Raw genomic sequence first — 20,899 nt, forward strand, 5'->3', positions numbered from 1 at the left:
TGCAAAATTTGTTACCTGAAAAATCTCGCAACGTCGGCTAAGTTCATTTTGACGTTGAATTTGAGACATGAGTCGGTAAGTTATAATTAAGGTTATAATTAATGTATTTGAATATCCCGAGGTATATTAATAGGTCGCTAATAAGGCGGACAGTTTGCATCTGTAACGCCTGCAACAATGCAATCATGCTCACGCACTCTATCCGACTTTGCTGCAATGAGTCCGCAGAGCAGAAAACTAATGTTTTGACGTGGTCTATTTAATTGTAAGTGGAGTGTCTCGTCAAAAGGTTCAACAGAATAACCTGTCTCTAAAATGGGGGACTTTCTGGCATTGAATAACGGATGCGGCCAGAATATTTTACAGCTTGTTTCGCGTGGAAATGCTATTATAGCTGAATTGATGCGGCTAAAGGATTACGTGCCGCCAATTTTTAGGTTAGTATTCTCTGTTCGTTTATACCTCTTCATTCTCATATCGTCATTCTGCATATGCATGTAAAACGATATCACGATGGTCATGCTCATATGGAACACCTTCAGCAATTTCCAATTCACATAAATAATACATCCACATTAAGTTCTCATTGAGGCGTCAAACTGCAAATGAGGTATTCATTATTCTATAAACGTCCGTCAATCTCACTATCATAACTTGTCCCTTACACCAATTTATAGGCAGGCGGATCAACGTTACAGCCAAATCATCTTGGACTTCTCCTATTTCAAGGCTGCCGATGCGTATGAGCATAAAATAGAAAATGATTCTGTGAGTCAAAATTGTAATCGAAGCTATAGATGGATGTATTATATCAGAATATAATAGTTTACTCACTAACCAAATGGTCTGACAAACCCAGGTATCGCAGGAACTGGACGAAGAGATGCGTGATACATTTTCAGATATTCTGACTAGATTTTATTTGGCTTTTGAAAGCATTCACAAGTATGTTACCGATTTGAATGCTTTTACCGAAGAATTGGAGGATGGAATATACATACAGCAATCTATCGAAACAATAATGCTCAGTGAAGAAGGAAAGCAGTTGATGGTATGGACATATTGTATGTGTCTGGTCAGCTATGTTTACTCGATATTAAGGAAGTTAATCAACCAAATATGCGGATAGTGGTCGCAAAAAAGGAGAGAATTTTATTTAAAAATATTTGCAAAAAAGATGCTTACTCATTAGAGATATAATGTAATTTAAGTTCCAATAGTCGTTAGCTTTCTGCTGTATTCCAAAGCAAGGTTATATTGCTGCATGAACTCAATTCTGAATATTATTTTTAAAACATATGTGATTTAATTTTGTCTGAAGCATATTTTCATGTGACATTTTGGAATAATGGAGGAATTATTCCTGGTGATTAAGAATGTTAATTCCAATGGATACTATGCTGAACAGCTTTCAGCTGTGTCAACTTTTTCAAACTGCGCTACAATTTTTTGAATGTGTTATGACTCGATTTGCAAACAACTTCACTTCATCAGATTATTATAGCATGTTCTTTTTTTGAAATTCTCTTCAGAACAAAGAAATCAAAAACGACTTTTTAAGCTATCCCACTTCAAAGAAATTTCGTGTTTACTAGAGAAGTCGGAGAATCTTTTGAGTGTCTAAACTTGATCATAGTTTGTAATAATATAACAATCTTTATACAAAATATTTATTCTGATCTCTTTTCTACAACTAAAATTCCATGATTTACTTGAAAAAAAAGTAGTAATTCATATATCGAATATGAAAGACGAAAGCAGGATTGCAGAAATTACTTTGAACTCACATCTGTTTCACATAGAAATATCTGATACAGTAAATTGTTGAAAGCAAAAGTTTCTGTTAATTCCGAATTTCACGAAACGAGCGATGTTTTTCATTCCTGGACGCAGTTGGTTGCCCGCAATAAACAGCCAGACAAAGATCAAGAATATAAAAATTCAAACCTTTCGTAATCCCTGATAAAAAATTTCAAAAACTATTTGCTTTCCCACTCATGATCGTACATGATGTAGCAAACTGAGCAATAATATTGAAATCGTCCTTGTATCGCAGTGTGAGGCAGTGTATTTGTACGGAGTCATGCTTTTGTTGGTTGATCTGCACTTCGAAGGACCAATTCGAGAACGGCTGCTTGTTTCCTACTACCGATACAATGTACAGCATATATCAACGACAAGGGTAGATGATGTTTGTGTCCTACTCAGATCAACAGGATTTAGCAATGCACCTTTCAAACGCCCTGCAAACTATCCGGAAGCATATTTTAAGTAATATTTTCCCTCTTTGATTTGAATTGAACATTCACAAAATTCTAGGTTAAAAACTCACAAAATAATTTTTTCGTATACAGACGAATTCCGCTCAACACTCTTCTTGTTGATCTCGTAATAAGTCGCCTTCGCTCGGACGAAATATACAATCAAAGTCTGGCTTTTCCTTATCCAGAACATCGGAGCATGGCGCTAGCCAGTCAGGCTGCTATGCTAGTCGTGGCTCTAGCCTTCAGCCCGTCTACGCTTCACTCTCAAACTTCGATAATGAGAGAAACAGTCGATAGATTTTTTCCGGATAATTGGGTGATCAGTATATACATGGGGCTAGTTCTGAACTTGTGGGACTGGTGGGAGCCATATAAAGCTGCAAAAAATGCTCTCAATAACACATTTGAGGTTTCAAACGTGAAACAAATTGCTCAAAAGTATGGGCAGAAGTTAAAGGTATGCATACGATGTCTGTACGTTATTCTTATAACAAAATTCAATGCTAACAAAAAATGTTGAGTAAGTTTCTACCTGTGATTTTCAGAAACAGGTAGCCGATACCAAAGAATTCCAATTATCCAAAAGAGTGGAGGAAAATGCAATCGGAAATACTGTCAAGCTTGTTCGTGACTGTAATGTTACTCTTCATTGGATCCTTCTCCACACCTCAATGCCTGGTATGTTCAGCGAAGGATCCAAACGATCGCGGAGTATCCGCCAACTCGTTATACAGGAATCCAAATACATCGCCATTGAATGTCTCTGGCTTTTGCTTAATACTGCTCAACTAGAGCAAGATGTTAAACAGATGTACAAACAGGTGAGACATGTTAATGGCGCGTATTATTTCAAATAATGGTTATTGAAGAAATGAAATATCTCAGTTATAATTTTCATCCTGCACTTTATTTTACACCAGTCTACTTTTACTTAGTGGAACATTCAGCATCTTTGAAATGTTGTACATTGTACAATAGAGTGAAGTGAAGTCAGATTGAAAGTAAATTTCCCAAATAAACTAAGTAGGTGTGAAATGATATTTTAAAGGCATTCGAGGATAATGAAATTGTACGGAAGGATTTGCTAGGTCATATTTATTCTACTTGTTGTGAATCTTTTCACTTTGAAGATGTCCAACTTTACAGTTTGTCTATTCGGTTTAAGCACAGCAGATGCTGGGGTTCTTAAGTAGATTTGTGGTTATAAACTCTGGCCTCGGCTTTTAAAAAATTGAAATATCCAGTAAATTTAATGTTCTTTTAGTGAGTATTAATTTTCTACACAGCATTATTTTATGCAATGCAAGGTGAGATTGAAGCGAATAGATATAATGCAGCTGGTGCCATTTCCTCCATCCATTTCCTTATACTTAGACACTGTAATACTAATGTAGAGTTTTAAAGAAAGCGCATCATGAAAAAATTAGTTGCCCTAACTGCTTTGTCAGATAGTCACTTTGTTATCTTTACATTTTGTTTTAATACTAACTATACTTGAACACCTACGCAGCTGCTGACTGACAAAGAAACAATTTGGACTCGTCACAAAGAGATTTGCGTTGAACGTATTTCTGGTTTGGCAGAAGTGTTCAGTGGAAACAGGCCGCTAGATGGGGTAGAAAAGAACGAATGCTTGCAGATATGGTTCAAAGAGATAGGAAAACACGTTGATTCCCTACAGCAAGACGAGGGAAGAAAGATAGTGCAGCTGTTTCAGGCCCTGGAAGAAGTTCAAGGCAAGTTGATTGTCTATGGTTTTTTGTTAATTGTTCAGAGATTGTTGTAACATAAACTTACAGAGTTTCATCAATTGGAGCATAATCTACATATATCTCAGTACCTCGCTGACACTCGTGATATACTGCAGCGTATGCTTCGCACCAGTAGCATAACTGAGGATGTAATGATCGCCTTAAACATCGTAACAGACTGTAGCTACGCATGGAACATTATGGAGTCTTTCATAAGCATCATGCAGGAGTGTATTAAAAAGGATCCACCGATGGTTACCAAATTGAAACCCCTTTTTTCGAAGGTATTATTCTCACTTCCTGATATTGCTCAATACTCATTTTATTAGTAAAAAATGGTAATATTTCGCATTGATAATTCCTAAAAAAAAATCGTAAAAACGTTGTGAATTATGTCCACTGAAAATTGACACACACACGGTCAAAAAGTAAGAACCATGTTATTGGTGAAATGAGGTTTTTTTTCTTAACCTTGAATCCATATCTCAACTGCAGTTCCCATTGAGTTCAATTATTTTTTAACTTCTTGTCAAAAATTCCACATTTTCTATTTACTGTTTACTGATACAGTAAAACCTCATTTAAACGTTAAGCACTTGTACGTTTTTCTTGTTTATACCTTAAATTTTTCTTCATCGAGGCCATTTGTGCCTATGAACCATGTGAAAATATCTCACTTGCAGGTTTCGCGTTTAACGTTTGGCACATATACTCTACGTTAACCGTCTCATAGCACTGTTCTCTAACTGTTAAACATTATTGCAGCTGATTTTTAAGTCCAGTCTTTCGATTTGATGTTTGCCTACCGCTAATTAACGCACGCGTTTTGATATTTCGTGTTCTTATCTACCGCTGGATGACGCAGGTTGACCTATGTGGCTATTGCTATCCCAAAGACGTTTTGGCAAGTTCAGGTCAGCACCATATCTACGGAGAGATAATTTTTACTTACCGTCACTATATTAACTTTAACCATTCGACAACTAACTTATTTTTTGGATTATGAAGAACACTCTGGTTGAAAATGACCCTGTTCCATTTTTGACGTGTTACCTGTCAAATGTATGAGTCCAATCTACCTCAAAAAATTCAGAGATGTAATTTCACTATCTTAGAATGTGATAGTGTAGTTTGTATGTATAAATATAAGTCATAAATACGAGAAAAAATCTGGAAGAGGAAAATTTTTGAGAAGAATTACAGTTTTAGAAGAAAAAGGTTCAAGTTAGACCAGCGCAGTATATTTTTGAATGTTTAAGCTAGCTGTGAAATGCTCGAACTAACTCTAATTAGTCACTTGGGGTGAATATCACCAAACACATTATTCAAACTTCTCGTAGAGTCCTTTAGTATCATAACTTTGCCGATGTTTTACAATATTTAAACAATCAATTGTGATTGGGAAAAACTAAGAAATCTTTTTCTGCGACCCTTAATCAATACCTGGATATTTTTATTAGATTTTTAGAACTCATTGTTGAAGCAGGATATCACTTTTGGAGCTAGGGTGAATTTCAGCCTGTGTGACTGTTATGCGATTTTACTGAAGTGTTACCAATTAGTGTTAATAATATTAGTTGGCAACATTACATGACAGAATAATATTTATAAAACCACTGGAAATCATGAATTTTTCATCTGCTAATCATGAAGGTTTGAAATATTTAGATATTTCGCTTCAACGTTATTCGCACTTATACGTAAATATTGCCATATCCCTTGAAAAACGTATAACTGAAGTTTCACTGTATTTGAAAACAATGAACTATTTAAGATCAATACTTACATGAAGGAAAAGAAGTGAAAAGTTCAGGTACACACAATATATATAAGGGGTACGATTAGGTACATACTTGATATATTTTTAAGACAAGGACTAGTGTGAAATATCATAAAATAATCAAATTAATTAAACGAAAGCAAAAAAATTGTTATGAGAATATTACTCCTTGCAGATGGCATCTGCATTGGAAACTCCACTACTACGTATAAATCAAGCTCACAGTTCAGATTTGTCTTCAGTATCACAGCATTACAGTAGAGAATTGGAAGTATTTGCCCGACATGTTCTTCAAGTTATTCCAGAAACAGTGTTTGGCCTACTTGCACAGATTGTCGATTTGGAAACCAATCATCTCAAAGAGATACCTTTGCGATTAAGCAAGGATAAACTAAGAGAATACGCACAGTTGGATGACAGGCTCAAGGTACAAAAATTAAATTGTCCTCATCATGATCTCCTTATTAAGTCCCCTTTATTGCTACAGGTAGCTAAGTTAACGTACACTGTATCAGTTTTTACGGAAGGGGTGCTTGCCCTAAAGAGTGTTTCATTGGGTATTCTTCTGGTCGATTCTCACCAGCTACTTGAAGACGGAATAAGGCAAGAGCTCGTTGAAAAAATAACCCTTGCCTTGCACAGTGGCCTTACATTCGATGCAAAGTCAAAGGTAATTAAACAGTTTCATTTTTATTTTCCCAGATCTAAGTAGGATCAAAATTAATTTTTTACGACTTATTTTCTGATAATCTTGATTCTAAAAGACTAGTGAATTGCTCAAAAAATTGGAAGAGCTCGCGGTGGTAATAGACGGCTATCGCAGATCCTTCCAATACATTCAGGACTACATAAATATCAACAGTCTCAAGATATGGCAGGAAGAAGTGAGTCCAATATCTTGAATTGCGATGACACACTTTGCCCTATGTATTCAATCGTAATCGTAAATCGTAATAATAAAGATTTTTCTTGCAGATAACTTTTATAATAAATGATGCAGTTGAACAGGAATGTAAAGGGTTAATATGGGTACCGGGCAGGAGAAACTTGCGAAAGAATAAAATAAACAGTCTGCTAGTATCAAACGATTCCAACTCTATCAATTTCATGGGAAGAATTGTACGCGAATTACTACGCGTTACCGATCCAAAGTAAGTTTGAAACAATTTCAGAGATACAGGTATTCAACATTGTAACTAATACGTATCAGTATTAATTATATAATTATTGGTTAATAAAAATATGTACGTATTATTCTATCAGGACCACTGTGTATATTGAACATACGATTGCATGGTACGATTTGAAGACCCAGACGGAGGTTTTGAATCATAAAATCTTCTCCGGCATATTAAAAGCAATGGGAATACCTGGTTTAACTGGATTAGATAAGCTGATATCCTTTTTGGCATTTACCGAGATTGAAAAGTGTATAAACTACTTAGAAAAAGGATTTCAAGATAAAGTTTGGATCGATGTGTTCAACGAATTTAACAACATCACAGAGAATACAGATACACCAAAAGGTGAGATATTCATATTTTTTACACCTGTGCTCCTGTTAAACTGAGTATATATTCCAAAATTTTTCAACCATTTACACAATAGCTGATATTTCTTTTTTTATTTTAAGGGAAACACTATCAGACGATTTCATCACGCTGCGCGAAGACTTGGCCGCCAATGCTGGATTGGGTTTTGAAAATCGGACACATGCAAATGCTGCGTAAAAAAATAGCTTATGAATTAAACATTGCTTGCAAATTCAATGCCAAACAAGTAGAAATGTCATTGAGGACATTCAACAAGTATGTCCGTTATGTTAAATTACTTGAATGGTTCACAACATCTACGTGTTTCTCGTACACATTCTCCTAAAAAAATATGTGACTATTATTATTAATCTTCGGCATGAGGAGGAAAAACATATATAATAACATATTTGGCTTATTGCAGCGCAATTATATCGGAAATATGCAGTAATCGTGACTGGGATCAGCAGGACCCAGTGCGTAAAGATCTTTTGCGTAATTTGAGCACCAGATTGAATTGGGCAGGCATGAATGATCCGTATGAGAAACAATACGTTAATGCTACGAAAACCAACAACATTGAGATGATAATATTTTTACTCACTGTATCGCAGCTGCCGAAAATTTACTATTCCAGAAAACTTGGTAAGTACACGGTACTAATTGCACGTAAACAATTTATTTCGTTGTCATTATGTATGGAAAACTACACCTATTTTTTATTGCAAGCTTGGATCTATTCGAATAAAATCAGGAATATTTACCGCTTGAATGTGACCTTTATTTCGTATCCGTAAGGGATTACATATTTTCTATAATTAAAAAAAAAATATGATCAAAAATTATTTTAATCAATCTTGAGGTATGTGAGAGAACAATATTTGAACTATGTTTCATAAACTTTTTATCCAAAAATGTTGAAAATTCAGTCGTTCTGAACTGGTTTTCGGAAACCCAGTATTTCCGCGGTGGACACGACAGTTTCTGCTTGCTTCATCCGAAATCAAAAAAATATAATATTTTCTGTTAGTAAGTGAGTATTGCTAGTGAATGAACGAAGGATTTTAAAAATGAAATTTGAATTTCTGGCAGAGCTTTTTGCAAAAAAGTGCGATCTTCGGTACACTTTACACCATGTATTGCTTTATAAAATAAGTTGTCATCGAAAAAAAAAATCCTTCGTTCATTCACTAGCTATACTCATTAACCAACAGAAAACATTTAGTTTTTTGATTTCGGATAAAGCTAGAAGGAGTTATCGTGTCGACCGCAGAAATACTGGGTCTCTGGAAATCAGTTCAGAAAGACTGAATTTTAACATTTTTGGATAAAAGTTTTACAAAATTTAGTGCAAATATTGTTCTTTCATAGACCTGAAGTTAGATGAAAATAATTCTTTTACTACATCAAAAAAAAAATTATATAAAAAACGAATTTTTTTAAAGTTCAAGCCCCATGCAACTACTTGGGGGGAAGGACTCTGCAAAAATTTTGATCGTAGTGAGTTTTTCATTTTTGACATGATTAAAAAAGATGTGATCTGGTTGGAATGAATTTTTGATCACATTTTTAGTAATTTCAGATTCGGAAATCTCAGTGTTATCGAAATTTCACCTGACTCTCCCCTCAAGTTAGCAATTAGATGAATAGGTTATTCTAAGAAATTGAGAATATGATCATTGGGATGAACAGTTTCTGAATTTGTTTTCGAATTTTTTGTCCAATAAAATTCCTGGTTTGTTACAAATTTTGAATACAGTTTTCAATTATGATTCATTGTCTTACTGAGTCAATGCAGTGTCAGAATATTTTATACAAAAAAAGAAATATAAGTAAAATGGAGATGAATACATAAATAAATAGAATACCTGAAATACACACCTATCGTTAATTGTAAAAGTGATTCACTTTTGTTACTTTACTCAGCTAGTCTTTTGAGCAAAAAGGCTCAAGATCCCGTTGATGCAGTCGTTTTCGTCATAGGAGTTCAGACCATACTACATCAATGTAATGCTGCCGCAAAAGAGGATTATGTATCACATCTTTGCCAATATATCCTGTCCTTTGAGATCAGCGATGGGTAAGTACTTTTCTTCGTCATTACACTCATAACTCAATTGGTGATTTACGTATCTAAATATTGAAATGATGTTTTAAAACTTATTCTCACCAAAATATTCAAAATACACTTGGTTTGACACGATAAGTGACTCTCAAAAAATGCTATCGTTATTTTTTCCAACTTGATCGTGAACTGTGTAATGATTTTTTTAATAACTTCTCGGAGATTCGTGCTTTCCATAAGGCTACTCGGTGGAAATGTATATACAGGGTGTCCCTAAATTGCCTCCCACGGACTAGCCAGCATGATACCTCGTCCGACGCATAGTTTTTGAATTATAAGCGATAGCGCTAGGCCAATCAGAGTGCACCATGTCATGTAAATTTGCCGCCACGGAAATTGCTGTTTTGTTCGTCTGGGTGAATTATTATTATTCGTTTACGAATTAAATATCGACACCTCCCCTCTCTCGCTGCTGTACCCATTATGCTTGAGGATGCGCTTCTGTTTACACACACAAGTGTGCCGCCCATGGATGTGCGGCCGGCAGCGTGTGCCGCGGCAACAATACCGAGGTCAGCGCCCGAGAAGGGGTACAACAGGGAGAGAGGGGAGGTGCCGATATTTAATTCGTAAATGAATAATAATAATTCACCCAGTCGAACAAAACAGCAATTTCCGTGGCGGCAAATCTAGATGAAATGGTGCACTCTGATTGGCCTAGCGCTATCGCTTATAATTCAAAAACCATGCGTCGGACGAGCTTCTGGAAAATGAATTCTCGGTTGGATTTCAACGAGGTATCATACTGGCTAGTCCGTGGGAGGCAATTTAGGGACACCCTGTATATTAGGGTACTTTTTTCGGACTATTTTTTTTTTGGAGTGTACTCCTTAAGAAACGATTTGAGTTATAGAACCCGGTACGGAAATTATGTGAGGAGTAAAATCAGGTGTAACACGAAAACTTGAGGCGTTATAGAAAGAGACAAACATATATATTGAACGTGCAAAAGAATGAGATGGAATACATTACACAGCGTATCCTATACTCGGAGTCTCCTGTTTGTGCGGTGCTTCGTAGTCTCACTGTGTAGTTCACTACCTCTGGTCTGAGAGTTGAATGTGTGCGTATGTTTGACGTGTGTGTTGTGTGCCTGCGTATGAATTCATAAGACGTGACGTTATCACATCAAAATATTTGAAAATATGGGAGAAATTGATTTAGATGATAATGAAGAAGAATCCGAAAAACACATCGATGCGGTTAATTGGTAAGCTTATCGTTTACATTTATGAATAATATACATTTAAAATACGAACAACTAGATCTTTTATTCAGTGGTTTTATTATTTTTGATTAATTGGTGTAATATATTTTATTCAACGCATGCCCGATTCTAGCGCTTTCTCATATCTGCAAAGTAAACCTCTAAGTGGTTGTTTATCGACCGGCGCTTAATAATATTAAAAAATCAAAGTAGATTTCGTCGTTTTCCACCGAGGTCGTATAATAGTGCTATTATAGGGGCAGTAGGAATAGCTTTAAATTTACGTGCGTCCAATAATGGAGACTGGTCGGTTATCTGCGCTCTACAATTACCATACAAGCAAGTTCAATTTCCTGTAATTTTTACCAAGAGTGTTTGTAGAACGGTTAGTATAATAAAAACTAATCAGTGTTATTATCAAGGTGCACTATTTGATTTAAATAATATTATATTTAATAGTAATTGAAGTAACCTGTTAATTATTAAACTTACTCTATTAAGTCCTAAAGAAATCTAGACGTTCGCGCCGTGACGCTAAACAGCCACGGACTTTACTTTGCAGATTATAAGAAATCGCTAAAATCGGGCATTTATTGAATAAAATACAGTTCACAGTAGCGCACTTAGGTAGTCATTATCCGGCCAGGACAATTGTTTTAGCACTCATCTCCGGGTTACATGCACGGGCCTTAGGCTAAAAACATTGCCCTGGCCACATAATGACTACCTTAGTACGCTAACTGTGAAACATACTATTATATTTATATATTATTTTCATTACGTATATTAACCCTTAGCGGCACACATGTTTCCTTACTTACTGTCGACTTGAATTTTGTACTCGAGGGTTTTTGGGGTCGCTGATTATGAATCTGCACTCAAAATTTGAAAATTCAAGATGGCGGATTTAATATGGCAGACCAAACGTGCAAAAACTCGTTTGACGAGAGCGACAGTTGGTACTCGGGGGTTTTCAGAGTCGCTGATTACGAATCCGGACTCAAAAGTTGGAAATTCGAAATGGTGGATCCAATATGGCGGACCAAAACGCAAAAAGTCGTTTGACGAGAGCGAAAGTGGGTACTCAGCCGTTTTCAGGATCGCTGATTACGAATCCGCACTCAAAAGTTAGAAATTCAAGATGGCGGATCCAATATGGCGGACCAAAACGCAAAAAGTCGTTTGACAAGAGCGAAAGTTCGTACTGAGGGGTTTTTGCGATCACTTATTACGAATATGCACTCAAAATTTGGAAATTTTTGAAGTAATATAAATAATCCGAATAATTACAGATACATGTTTGTTTCTCTTATCACTTTGCAAGATGCGTTCATTTACCCTCCTTTCTATTCAATATATATCACAATCATCGGTCGTAAGGAGTAAAATCCAGTCGTGCATCGGAGCTGACACACACACTTTTTTTTATTAAATTTTATAATTAAATTTCCTACAAATGTTCTATTAAATTTTTTTTTTAAATTAACCTGTGGGTTGAGCTATCAATAAAATAACAAGAAGAAAACAAGAAATTTTGACAAAATTTGACTTTATTGATCTGTACTGCCTCACCGGTGTAAGTTACAGTTAAGTCGTAATGGGCACGTTTGTGGAGCGCTTAAGCCTGAGTAATTTCCAAGTTCGGGCGATATGATAGCACAAAATGCGGCCAAGTTATAGAAATTTGAAAAAAAAAATTTAATTTTACATGTAATTTAAATGAGAAATCTTCTCACGTTCTGGGAGAGTACTTAGTACTAAAATTAAGGGCTCAAATTTTGAGGAAATTTTTTTTAAGCATTTCCAACAAAATTTCAGGTCGAGAGCAGGGAAAAATAAAATAGTCCCAAAAAAAGCACCCTAATATATATATTAGTGTTTCAAAAAAAAATTAAGGGATTTTTCTTAACGCTACCTTATAAAATGCCTGTTTGGGACCTAAAAAATAGGCCGAGGAGCCAGGGGCCCCGTCAGCTGCCGGCAGGTGTGGATAAACTATCTCTCTGAGTGAGACTTTTTTGTCACACTTATTTAAAATCTTCATTCACGTCAGGGGGTTGTTAAAAACCGTTCAAACCGTCTGACAATTGACATATATTTTTTAAATTGTTTATTGAATATACCATAAAAATTTTAGGATGTCTAAAGTATATTTTTTGGGTATAGTAATTAAATAAATTCGGGGGGAGGGTCAGGTCATACTTTAAAACTCAAAATCTAGTCTGGGATTGTTATTTATATATTACAAAGCTACTAAAACAGAAGATCAAAAAAATTCAACTTGCCCAAAAGATATTTTTTGGGTTCATTTTTTTTCAAATCTAATAGGTTGCGCAGTAGCAAAATAACCACAAGACCTCTACCAGACCCACCATTCCAGATGCAGCCATAGTAATAGTGTTGTTTTTTTTATTATTTTAACGTGGGCAAAACACCTTCTCTAAATTTGTCATCAGCTCTTGGACTATTAGTGTTTCTGTTTCGAACGCTATGGCAGAAAAGTGGAAGTTATTATATTCTCTACGTGTTTCAAAGCATGTGGTATTTCTTTTACCTCGCAAACAATTTGGTGCAACTGATTTAAACAGTTACGCCTGCAAGCTCCGGTTAGATCAGCAAAGTATACATGGCATTCGATCGATGTAAATTTTTTGTTGGCTAGATTCATGTAACTCATTTTATGTGAAGTACCTAATTGTTTTTGTCAAAGAACACGCGACTTAGAGGAACAATACATAAAATTCGAATGAATTGATATTTAGTTGACTCAATTTCGGAAACACATCAAAAGGTTCATTTCGAATCAATAATTAATTTACTCTATTGCGATAAAAAAGACACCCTTAATTTCAAGATGGCGGCCGAATGACAACACCCCCCGTCCCGAAAACTCGGTTTTACACTCACGGCTGACCTTACGATATAAAAAAAAAAAGAAATCGTTGCCTACCCAAAATGCACGGTCAAAAATTATACACAAAATATTTATTGACAATTTCAAAAATTCGCCATTCTATAACAGAAAGCAGTAAGGGTTTGGAAAGTCTTATAAATCATCTTGCTTTCGACTTGAGCAAGAATTACCGATGTACATATTTTAGTCCAGTCAATCCGTGATTTTTGAATTTAAATTTTTTTAAAAATAATTTTTGAATCACGGATTGACTGGACTAAAATATGTACGTCGGTAATTCTTGCTCAAGTCGCAAGCAAGATGATTTATAAGACTTTCCAAACCCTTACTGCTTTCTGTTATAGAATGGCAAATTTTTGAAATTGTCAATAAATATTTTGTGTATAATTCTAAATTACAGAGGAATAACTTACATTATTTGGACAGACTCTTAGTGATACATAAAGTATTCGGTAGAGAAGTGTCATAAAAATTTTGAAACTTCTACATTTGCGGTTGCGTATACCCTGCACTCCGAATCGATTTGATTGCAATTTAGGAAAGAAAATGCACTGTTCAATGAAAATTCGATACAATTTTGTTGATTCGCTGGAAGTTCGAACTTCTAAAAACATTTACAATTCTGAGAATTTTCCACTAATTTTTATAAAATTTGATACACGAACTTTCGTTTCCAATGTAGGTGTATTTGTTTCTCTGTCGGTATCATTCGCCACTTGGAAATTTTACACGTACGATAGTTTATCCGGGTCTCTCCTGTTCGAACATCTGATAAACTAAACCGAGTTATTGAGGACTAACATCACCTGGAATTTGCCTGGATACGAAATGTCTATTTTCATTCGGAGTATGCGAAAATATATTTTTGAATTTCAGGACAAAATTGAAGATTCTCAAAACACACTATTTTTGATATTCAAATTCTTTAAAAAAAACACCGAGAAGAAACCGCAAATTTTCACCCTTGAATCAACATGAGACGAAATTTATTTGATTTATTATTATTTCTCAAACAGAATTTACACATATTGTAGTTGAATTTATTTTTGACCGTCATGATTGTAATTGCACTGACTTCGAATCTCGCGTTTTTCTTCCTCCATCCTTTCATGCCACAAGAGGAGTGAATTAATCATATTCATCACATTCCACTCCATTTAGACGAAGATTTTATACTGGGGTATACAAACTATACAACTTCAAGAGCAATTTATGCTATTAATAACGACCAATCGTTTTGTAATATTCTAACGAACTTATGAAGATATAATTATGAATGATTAATTTGATATAATGTTGACGATCCGTACATTTCACTTACCAGATTATAAAAAGTTACATACCTATGCTCCTGTTGTTACATACAATATTCATTGTATCGAATTTACAGTTCGAAGAACGCTCAAATCCTGGAGGAAGAAGGTATCACCGGACTGAACTACTTAGAGGAGTTCGTAAAGTACTCCAATTTACCAAAGTCAGCTATACTGAAGCACATTCCGCTCATTCTCTTGGATCAGTATCACACGAAGACTATGAAGTAGATTACGTATAGATCTTTAACTGAATGCGAATTTATCCAAATATTATTGTACAGAGGTGTAAAAAGTTTCCGATGAGAATAAGATCTTAGAAAATAATTATACACGTGTACAGTATAGACATATACATATATCGACCCATATTTGTGCAAAATCACGCATATGTGTAATTCGCATTAGAATGATGATGCTAATGCGATCAGTCGAGCTGGAACAATAAACGTGTTGCTAACAGTTCCTAAGGCTGTTGGTCTTATATAAAACGCACTACCCATCCTTGAACCAACTTTTAACGTTCTAATGCCGCACTATGACAAGGGGAGTAGTTTTTCTCGTCTGTATTCCAACCTCTAGTCACGAGCACGAGTTGATTTACGGTGTTCCTATCGAACGGGGAAAACCTATTAATCCGAAACAGTGCAGTACCCTGTCACAACCAAAACTTGACCTGGATCTAAGGCACAAGAAAAGTCCCAAGGATCTTCCGTCATTAATCAGTAAATCGAGAGCTGATGTACATGGTGAAGCCATCAGGAATACCTCTGAAAATGAGTTCATTTCAATGGAAACGGTAAGTGACACAGCTTTTACTCTTTATTACACTCGTGATTACCATTGTTACACGTTACATTTCAATCTAGAGGAATGGTGAAATATCTGGGAAAAATATGTTTCGTAAAAAAATGTGTTAGATGAAAGTCTTAGGGTTTTGAGGAAAGCATAAGATTGTGCTACCAACAACCTTCTTATTGAATTTTTCAATCAGTCAAAGAATTTTGTTGCGATATGGAATGAAAAAGAATGAAGCTTCCCCCGTGAAACAGAAAGTATTCCGAGAATAATTTTTATTCTATGTGCTCACTTTCACAGCCATTGAATAGATCATAAGTAACGTGTTTTTGAATACTGATTGATTCAGAGCTGTATTTATTAAATACTAAAATTAGTACTACGAGTGCGGATTTGCGTCAGGGCAAAATTACCATTTTTTGGGAAAAGTCTGGAAAGTCAGCAAATTTGCTCTGGCTTTGAGTCAAATGAAAAAAAAGCAAAATAAAATTTTACTTTCAGTTTCAAAAACTCAGAAGTTATGGTGCTTGGTTTCAGAGTTGAGGAGTAACGCCAAATTCCAAATTCGAAATAAGCGAAAATCGATTCTTATCGTTGATCACCCTACATTTCAGTACAATAGCGGTAATTAAAGCCTCAAACTGAAGATTTCACGTCATTTGGTACAAAGATAAATGCCCTCATTTCCCTGTTTCATTTACCAGTAAAATATGTTTGTAACCTCTTCAAACTGAAAAGAACCTTAACTTTAAAGTTATTAAACTTAGTAGCAAAAAATTTTTTTCCATTGGTCTCAAAATCAGCCCTGATCTTATGTAATAAAACCAAAAGTTTTCTTATTAAACAATCCAATTGTACGGCGGCCTTCACGGCACCTTATTGCATTCACTAATAAGTAAGAAAGTTTCTACTGGCGTCAGCTTGTGTCGCCTTCCATAGTGTAAAAATAGTGTCAGAAATATTTATGTATGAAACCTATTTTTTCCCGAGATATTTGGCCATTCCATTTAACACGGGACAACCACATGTAACTCTTCATTTAAGTTGTACGGCACTAGCTCATTCTAAACGCTTTCAGGTTTTAGACGAGCTTTTGAAACGACTGAAAGTAGAACACGTCGTTTGGTGCAAGGATAAAGGAAATTTGTATTACGAGGTGAATAGGTATTTTTTACTATTTATTCTGTTATTTGAATGGAAATAGACTCAGAAAAAAATGACGGTAAGGTATCAGCTTCTTATATCCTTCTTTTAATCAATGTACGCAGGTTATTTTTCCCATTCCATCTGGTGATCCTTGCGAAAATTGTTTGCATTCTTTGACTGAGCTTGGGATTGGAGTGAAGATGAATTCCATAGTAAGGTAAACCAGAAAAAGTTGATAGAATTCGTGATTTACTCCTTCGGTGTTAGTAGTCTCATCTGACATAAGAAATCGTCGTGTCCCTACTACTAGGCATCACACCATACGATGCACATCGTTTTTCCGCGATTTCAATGAGAATTGGTATTTGCACATTTCTTAGGTCAGGGATAACGAATTTGAGGTCACATTTACAACATTCAAAATGCTACAACAAATATAGACGTTTTTTTCAATATCAAATTTTTTTAGTTGAGGATTTTAATCCTGTTCTGGTACTCGCAGATATTTCACAACGTAAATTATAAATTTAAAGTCTGACTTCCAAATCAGCTAAATTTTGAAATAAATATACGTTAAAAATTTGAAGTCTGGTGAATTTTTATATATTGCATTGTATGGGCACATTGCAGTTGCTACTTTAGATGTCTCAAATTTGTATTCAAAATTCCTTCAGCGCTTGAAAAATCCGTAGTGTACTGTGTTCCAGTAAAGTTTTAACAAGTTTTCAGATTTTGCATTTTCTAGAATTACAGTAGTGATTTCACCATTTTGAAATGAAATTTGGCATCAAGTTCTTAATTGGCGATTCAAATGACGTAGAGTGTCTTAGAGGCACCAGATTTCATCAAAATGCGATAACTTTTACCTCGTGTTGACAGTGGAATTCCGTTTACCACCGAAAGGGTTAATGTTAAGGTACAGCTTGGATAATCAAAAATCATACCTATTTTTAGGAGTTTTTGTAGACGAAAATGAAAAAACTTACAGCAATTTGAGTTTGAAGGCTTTGTGATTTATGGTTTGAAGAACATTTAAAAAAAAATTTATTCAAATTAATAACAAAATGGCGGTATGGCGCATATAAGTAGCAAACGACTTCGAATTCGAGAGCTTTTGTGGCGCATCTCCTGTCATTACTGCTCAACTTGTAACAGATAAAAAAAAAATTTTTGAGTCAAAAACACTTTTTCGAACTTTCTTCAAATATATACGATTATTAACACAAACTTTCATTTTTCGACCAAAATGAGTGTATTTTTGTAAAAAAAGAATTGAACTGAAATTCAAAAATCTAACCTCGAGCTTAAATCGATAAAGTTTTAACCTCTCGTCACTTGCGCTATGAGCGTGATGACGCTAGACAAAAATCGCAATGTATATAACTATATGGGTCATTGTGACTTCATTTTTTACCAATTCTCTCTTTGAAATCTTTACAATCGCTAGATATACTTTAATTTAATAACTATTAATTTAATGTACGAGTATAAGAAGAGTATATTTATATATTCAACAAGATCGTGAAAAAGCGGCACAGTGCTCATTATAGCGAGTTGAATCGTCGATTCACTTTTTCCCACCACCCGGCCAAACTTCACTCAGAACCTCTTAGCTGACAGTAAAAATGGCCGATACATGCAGGGTGTTTACATAGTCTTGGATTCAAAGGTGAGTGTATTCGATATATTTCTTTTCAAAATGAACGATTAAGCTATTGAATATAAATATTTGATTCCTATATGGTGTCGTGGCAACGTCACTTAAGGGCGTTGCCTAGCTAGAAAGCGCGGGCTACTCCGCTTCCCGCGTTAACCGTGGCGAGAGAGAGGGTAAAGAAACAAGTGAGACGGAGCAGCCGAGCTGTCGCCGGAGTGGGGCGGGTGACGCGGCTATCCTCTTCCACCCCTCACGGGCATTCGGTTTCAAATGCTTTTAAACAGCCCAGTGTATCGCGCTCGGCACGACGCAGCGCCTGATGAATAACAGAAAAAAAAGTAGACTCCTTTCAGATTCCACTTGAAAAATTTACTAGTAATACAGAATTTAATAAGGAACCCGAAACTATTTTTTTTATAATTCGAAAACTTGTCATTAATGAGGTAAAAATCGTCAAACATTTGAATTGTTTATAAAAATTGGGATTTTCAATAATGTTCAACATTGCATTTTTTTTATGAAAGCTTATTCGTTCACCTTCCGAATGCACTGTAAATGATGTCTTTACGTCGAATAGAACCGGATATATCCGAGCTCCTTTTGGATCAAAATTGAATGATTGTCTTGTAACTTTCGAAAACAAACATAATTCGGACGAACACCAAAATGCGTGTCGATTCTTTTTACCTTTATTTCATGTGAAAAACAGTATGAATAGATTGAAAAAATACGAGGTCATTTTTTGATTGACGTGACGTAGAATTCCTTATACGTATGTTGATATAGATATACATTCTTCATATTTCAACGAAAATTATATTCACCGGCGTCCGTATTTCTACGCAATGCGATCACGTGACTGGTAATAGTCTAATAGCCGGTATTCATAGTCAGGTTCGATTTGGAGGACTGTCTTGAGGCAGCTCAAAGCATAGCTTGATCGGCTGAGAGCTGTTCCTAATACAGTCTCGAAAATAATACGTAACTATTTACGAATACCGGCCAGACGTCGTCACAGGTCATTTTAAATTGAAAATGCAACGAATAGCTGTGAGCGAATTCATGATATAGCAACGAAAATATCATCAATCTCCCAGGTCTCACCACGTGGAGGTTGCTATCAAACAGAGACCCGCCTAACCCGTCCCTGCCTCCCAACCATGATCGGGTTTGCACCAAACAAATACAAAATGATGAAAAATAATATAAAATGGTAAAAGTAAAATTGAACTCGTTTAAACTTAATAAACATAATCACGAAATCTGTATGAGAAGGATCTCATAGAAATTAAATTGAAACAGTACAAGTGAAACATGACAGTAATCTTGATAAAGAAAATTGATATAACAAAGCATCGAGCATTGTATACATTATATGGCTAAATAAATTCTATAGAAAGCGCAAACTATGGAAAGTAGTACGTCACGAGTGCAGGTCACAGATAGTAATGAAAAAATAGGCTATAGAATATTTACATAATATATAGGTATACACGCAGTCTGGTCCGACTGCAGAAAGTATTCCTGGAATGAATAATCAGATATATAATTATAACGATATGACTAGCAAATTTTTAGCACAGTAATACATATAACTAACTAAACATAAATCACAGAAATATTGCACGTAAGCTATATACAAAGCTATTATATTTATGTACATATGTACATATATTTAGATTATTTAGACAAGTATAATTTATTTAGAAGCTTATGATGATTTTGATATACTATAACGACAAAAAAAAAAAATTGAAATCAAAATTGAAATTGGAAAAAAAAATAATTTTTATTGAAAAAAAAAAAATTGGAGATAGTGGTAAAGGCGGGCTTTTTTAAAACAAGCACAGGAAAATACAAGTCGAGCTATATCAATGTTGTAATGGCAATATAAACATGGGCCCGCCAAGTACCACGTACTCCAATTTTTTTTTTTTTTTTTATCAAAATTTATGTTTTTTTTTTTAGAATTCCAATTTTGATTTCAATTTTTTTTTTTTTTTTGTCATCATTAGTTATAGTATATCAAAATCATCATTAGTTTCTAAATAAATTATACTTGGCAGTAGTATCTGATTTGATGACAGTTTTGTAGGTGGCTGATTTGTAAGTAATGTGTGCATGTATGATTACCCCAGAATTACGTCAAGTTTATTTCTAAAAACAAAACGAGCGTATTTTAGTGGCCTAATACGTACGCGCCGTATTTACTTTGTATGGAAAATTCTGCCAGGTACATTGTAATTTTACCTTGGATACTTAGGTAGTCACAATAAGTGATAAGAATATTCCTTATGATCGACAAAGTGTAAACACTCATGCTAATTGCCGAATATCGATTTCGATCATTTAACCTGAACACGTAACAAATTGATGACATATTTTAGCGACTAATGCAAACCGGACTAGTAC

At 35.0% G+C, this 20,899-nt stretch overlaps 2 protein-coding genes and 1 long non-coding RNA gene across 5 annotated transcripts in view; 2 read left to right on the forward strand and 1 right to left on the reverse strand.

The window, feature by feature from the left end:
* Positions 1-205: 205 nt before the first annotated feature.
* On the forward strand, positions 206-15,356 carry LOC124175221 (WASH complex subunit 5). 3 transcript variants are annotated; one of them, XM_046555243.1, is made up of 17 exons: positions 206-437; positions 678-768; positions 860-1,051; positions 2,057-2,271; positions 2,355-2,721; positions 2,816-3,085; positions 3,775-4,000; positions 4,064-4,299; positions 5,971-6,222; positions 6,283-6,465; positions 6,560-6,679; positions 6,771-6,946; positions 7,059-7,321; positions 7,429-7,603; positions 7,752-7,972; positions 9,254-9,407; positions 14,964-15,356. In XM_046555243.1, exons 1-17 carry the CDS (start codon positions 316-318, stop codon positions 15,115-15,117), a joined length of 3,417 nt encoding a protein of 1,138 aa, XP_046411199.1. In that variant the 5' UTR covers positions 206-315; the 3' UTR covers positions 15,118-15,356. The 3 variants fall into 3 exon arrangements, with proteins under 3 accessions (XP_046411199.1, XP_046411200.1, XP_046411198.1); XM_046555242.1 differs by having other exon boundaries at positions 207-437; positions 2,810-3,085; XM_046555244.1 differs by lacking the exon at positions 6,560-6,679 and having other exon boundaries at positions 2,810-3,085.
* LOC124175223 lies at positions 4,303-5,073 on the reverse strand. Its single transcript, XR_006869123.1, has 2 exons — positions 4,635-5,073; positions 4,303-4,376 (listed from the first exon to the last, which is right to left on the reverse strand). It is a non-coding gene; the product is annotated as an uncharacterized LOC124175223 (long non-coding RNA).
* Positions 15,357-15,388: 32 nt separating the features above from the next.
* The window catches only part of LOC124175222, a 67,346-nt gene continuing 61,835 nt past the window's right edge, over positions 15,389-20,899 (forward strand). Inside the window, exons 1-3 of the mRNA XM_046555246.1 lie at positions 15,389-15,685; positions 16,763-16,840; positions 16,953-17,047. Of these exons, the coding sequence (XP_046411202.1) occupies positions 15,425-15,685; positions 16,763-16,840; positions 16,953-17,047 (434 nt within the window). The 5' untranslated portion in view covers positions 15,389-15,424. The remainder of the gene's footprint in view (positions 15,686-16,762; positions 16,841-16,952; positions 17,048-20,899) is intronic.

The sequence above is a fragment of the Neodiprion fabricii genome, chromosome 2, assembly GCF_021155785.1.
Source record: "Neodiprion fabricii isolate iyNeoFabr1 chromosome 2, iyNeoFabr1.1, whole genome shotgun sequence".
NCBI classification, from domain to species: domain Eukaryota; kingdom Metazoa; phylum Arthropoda; class Insecta; order Hymenoptera; family Diprionidae; genus Neodiprion; species Neodiprion fabricii.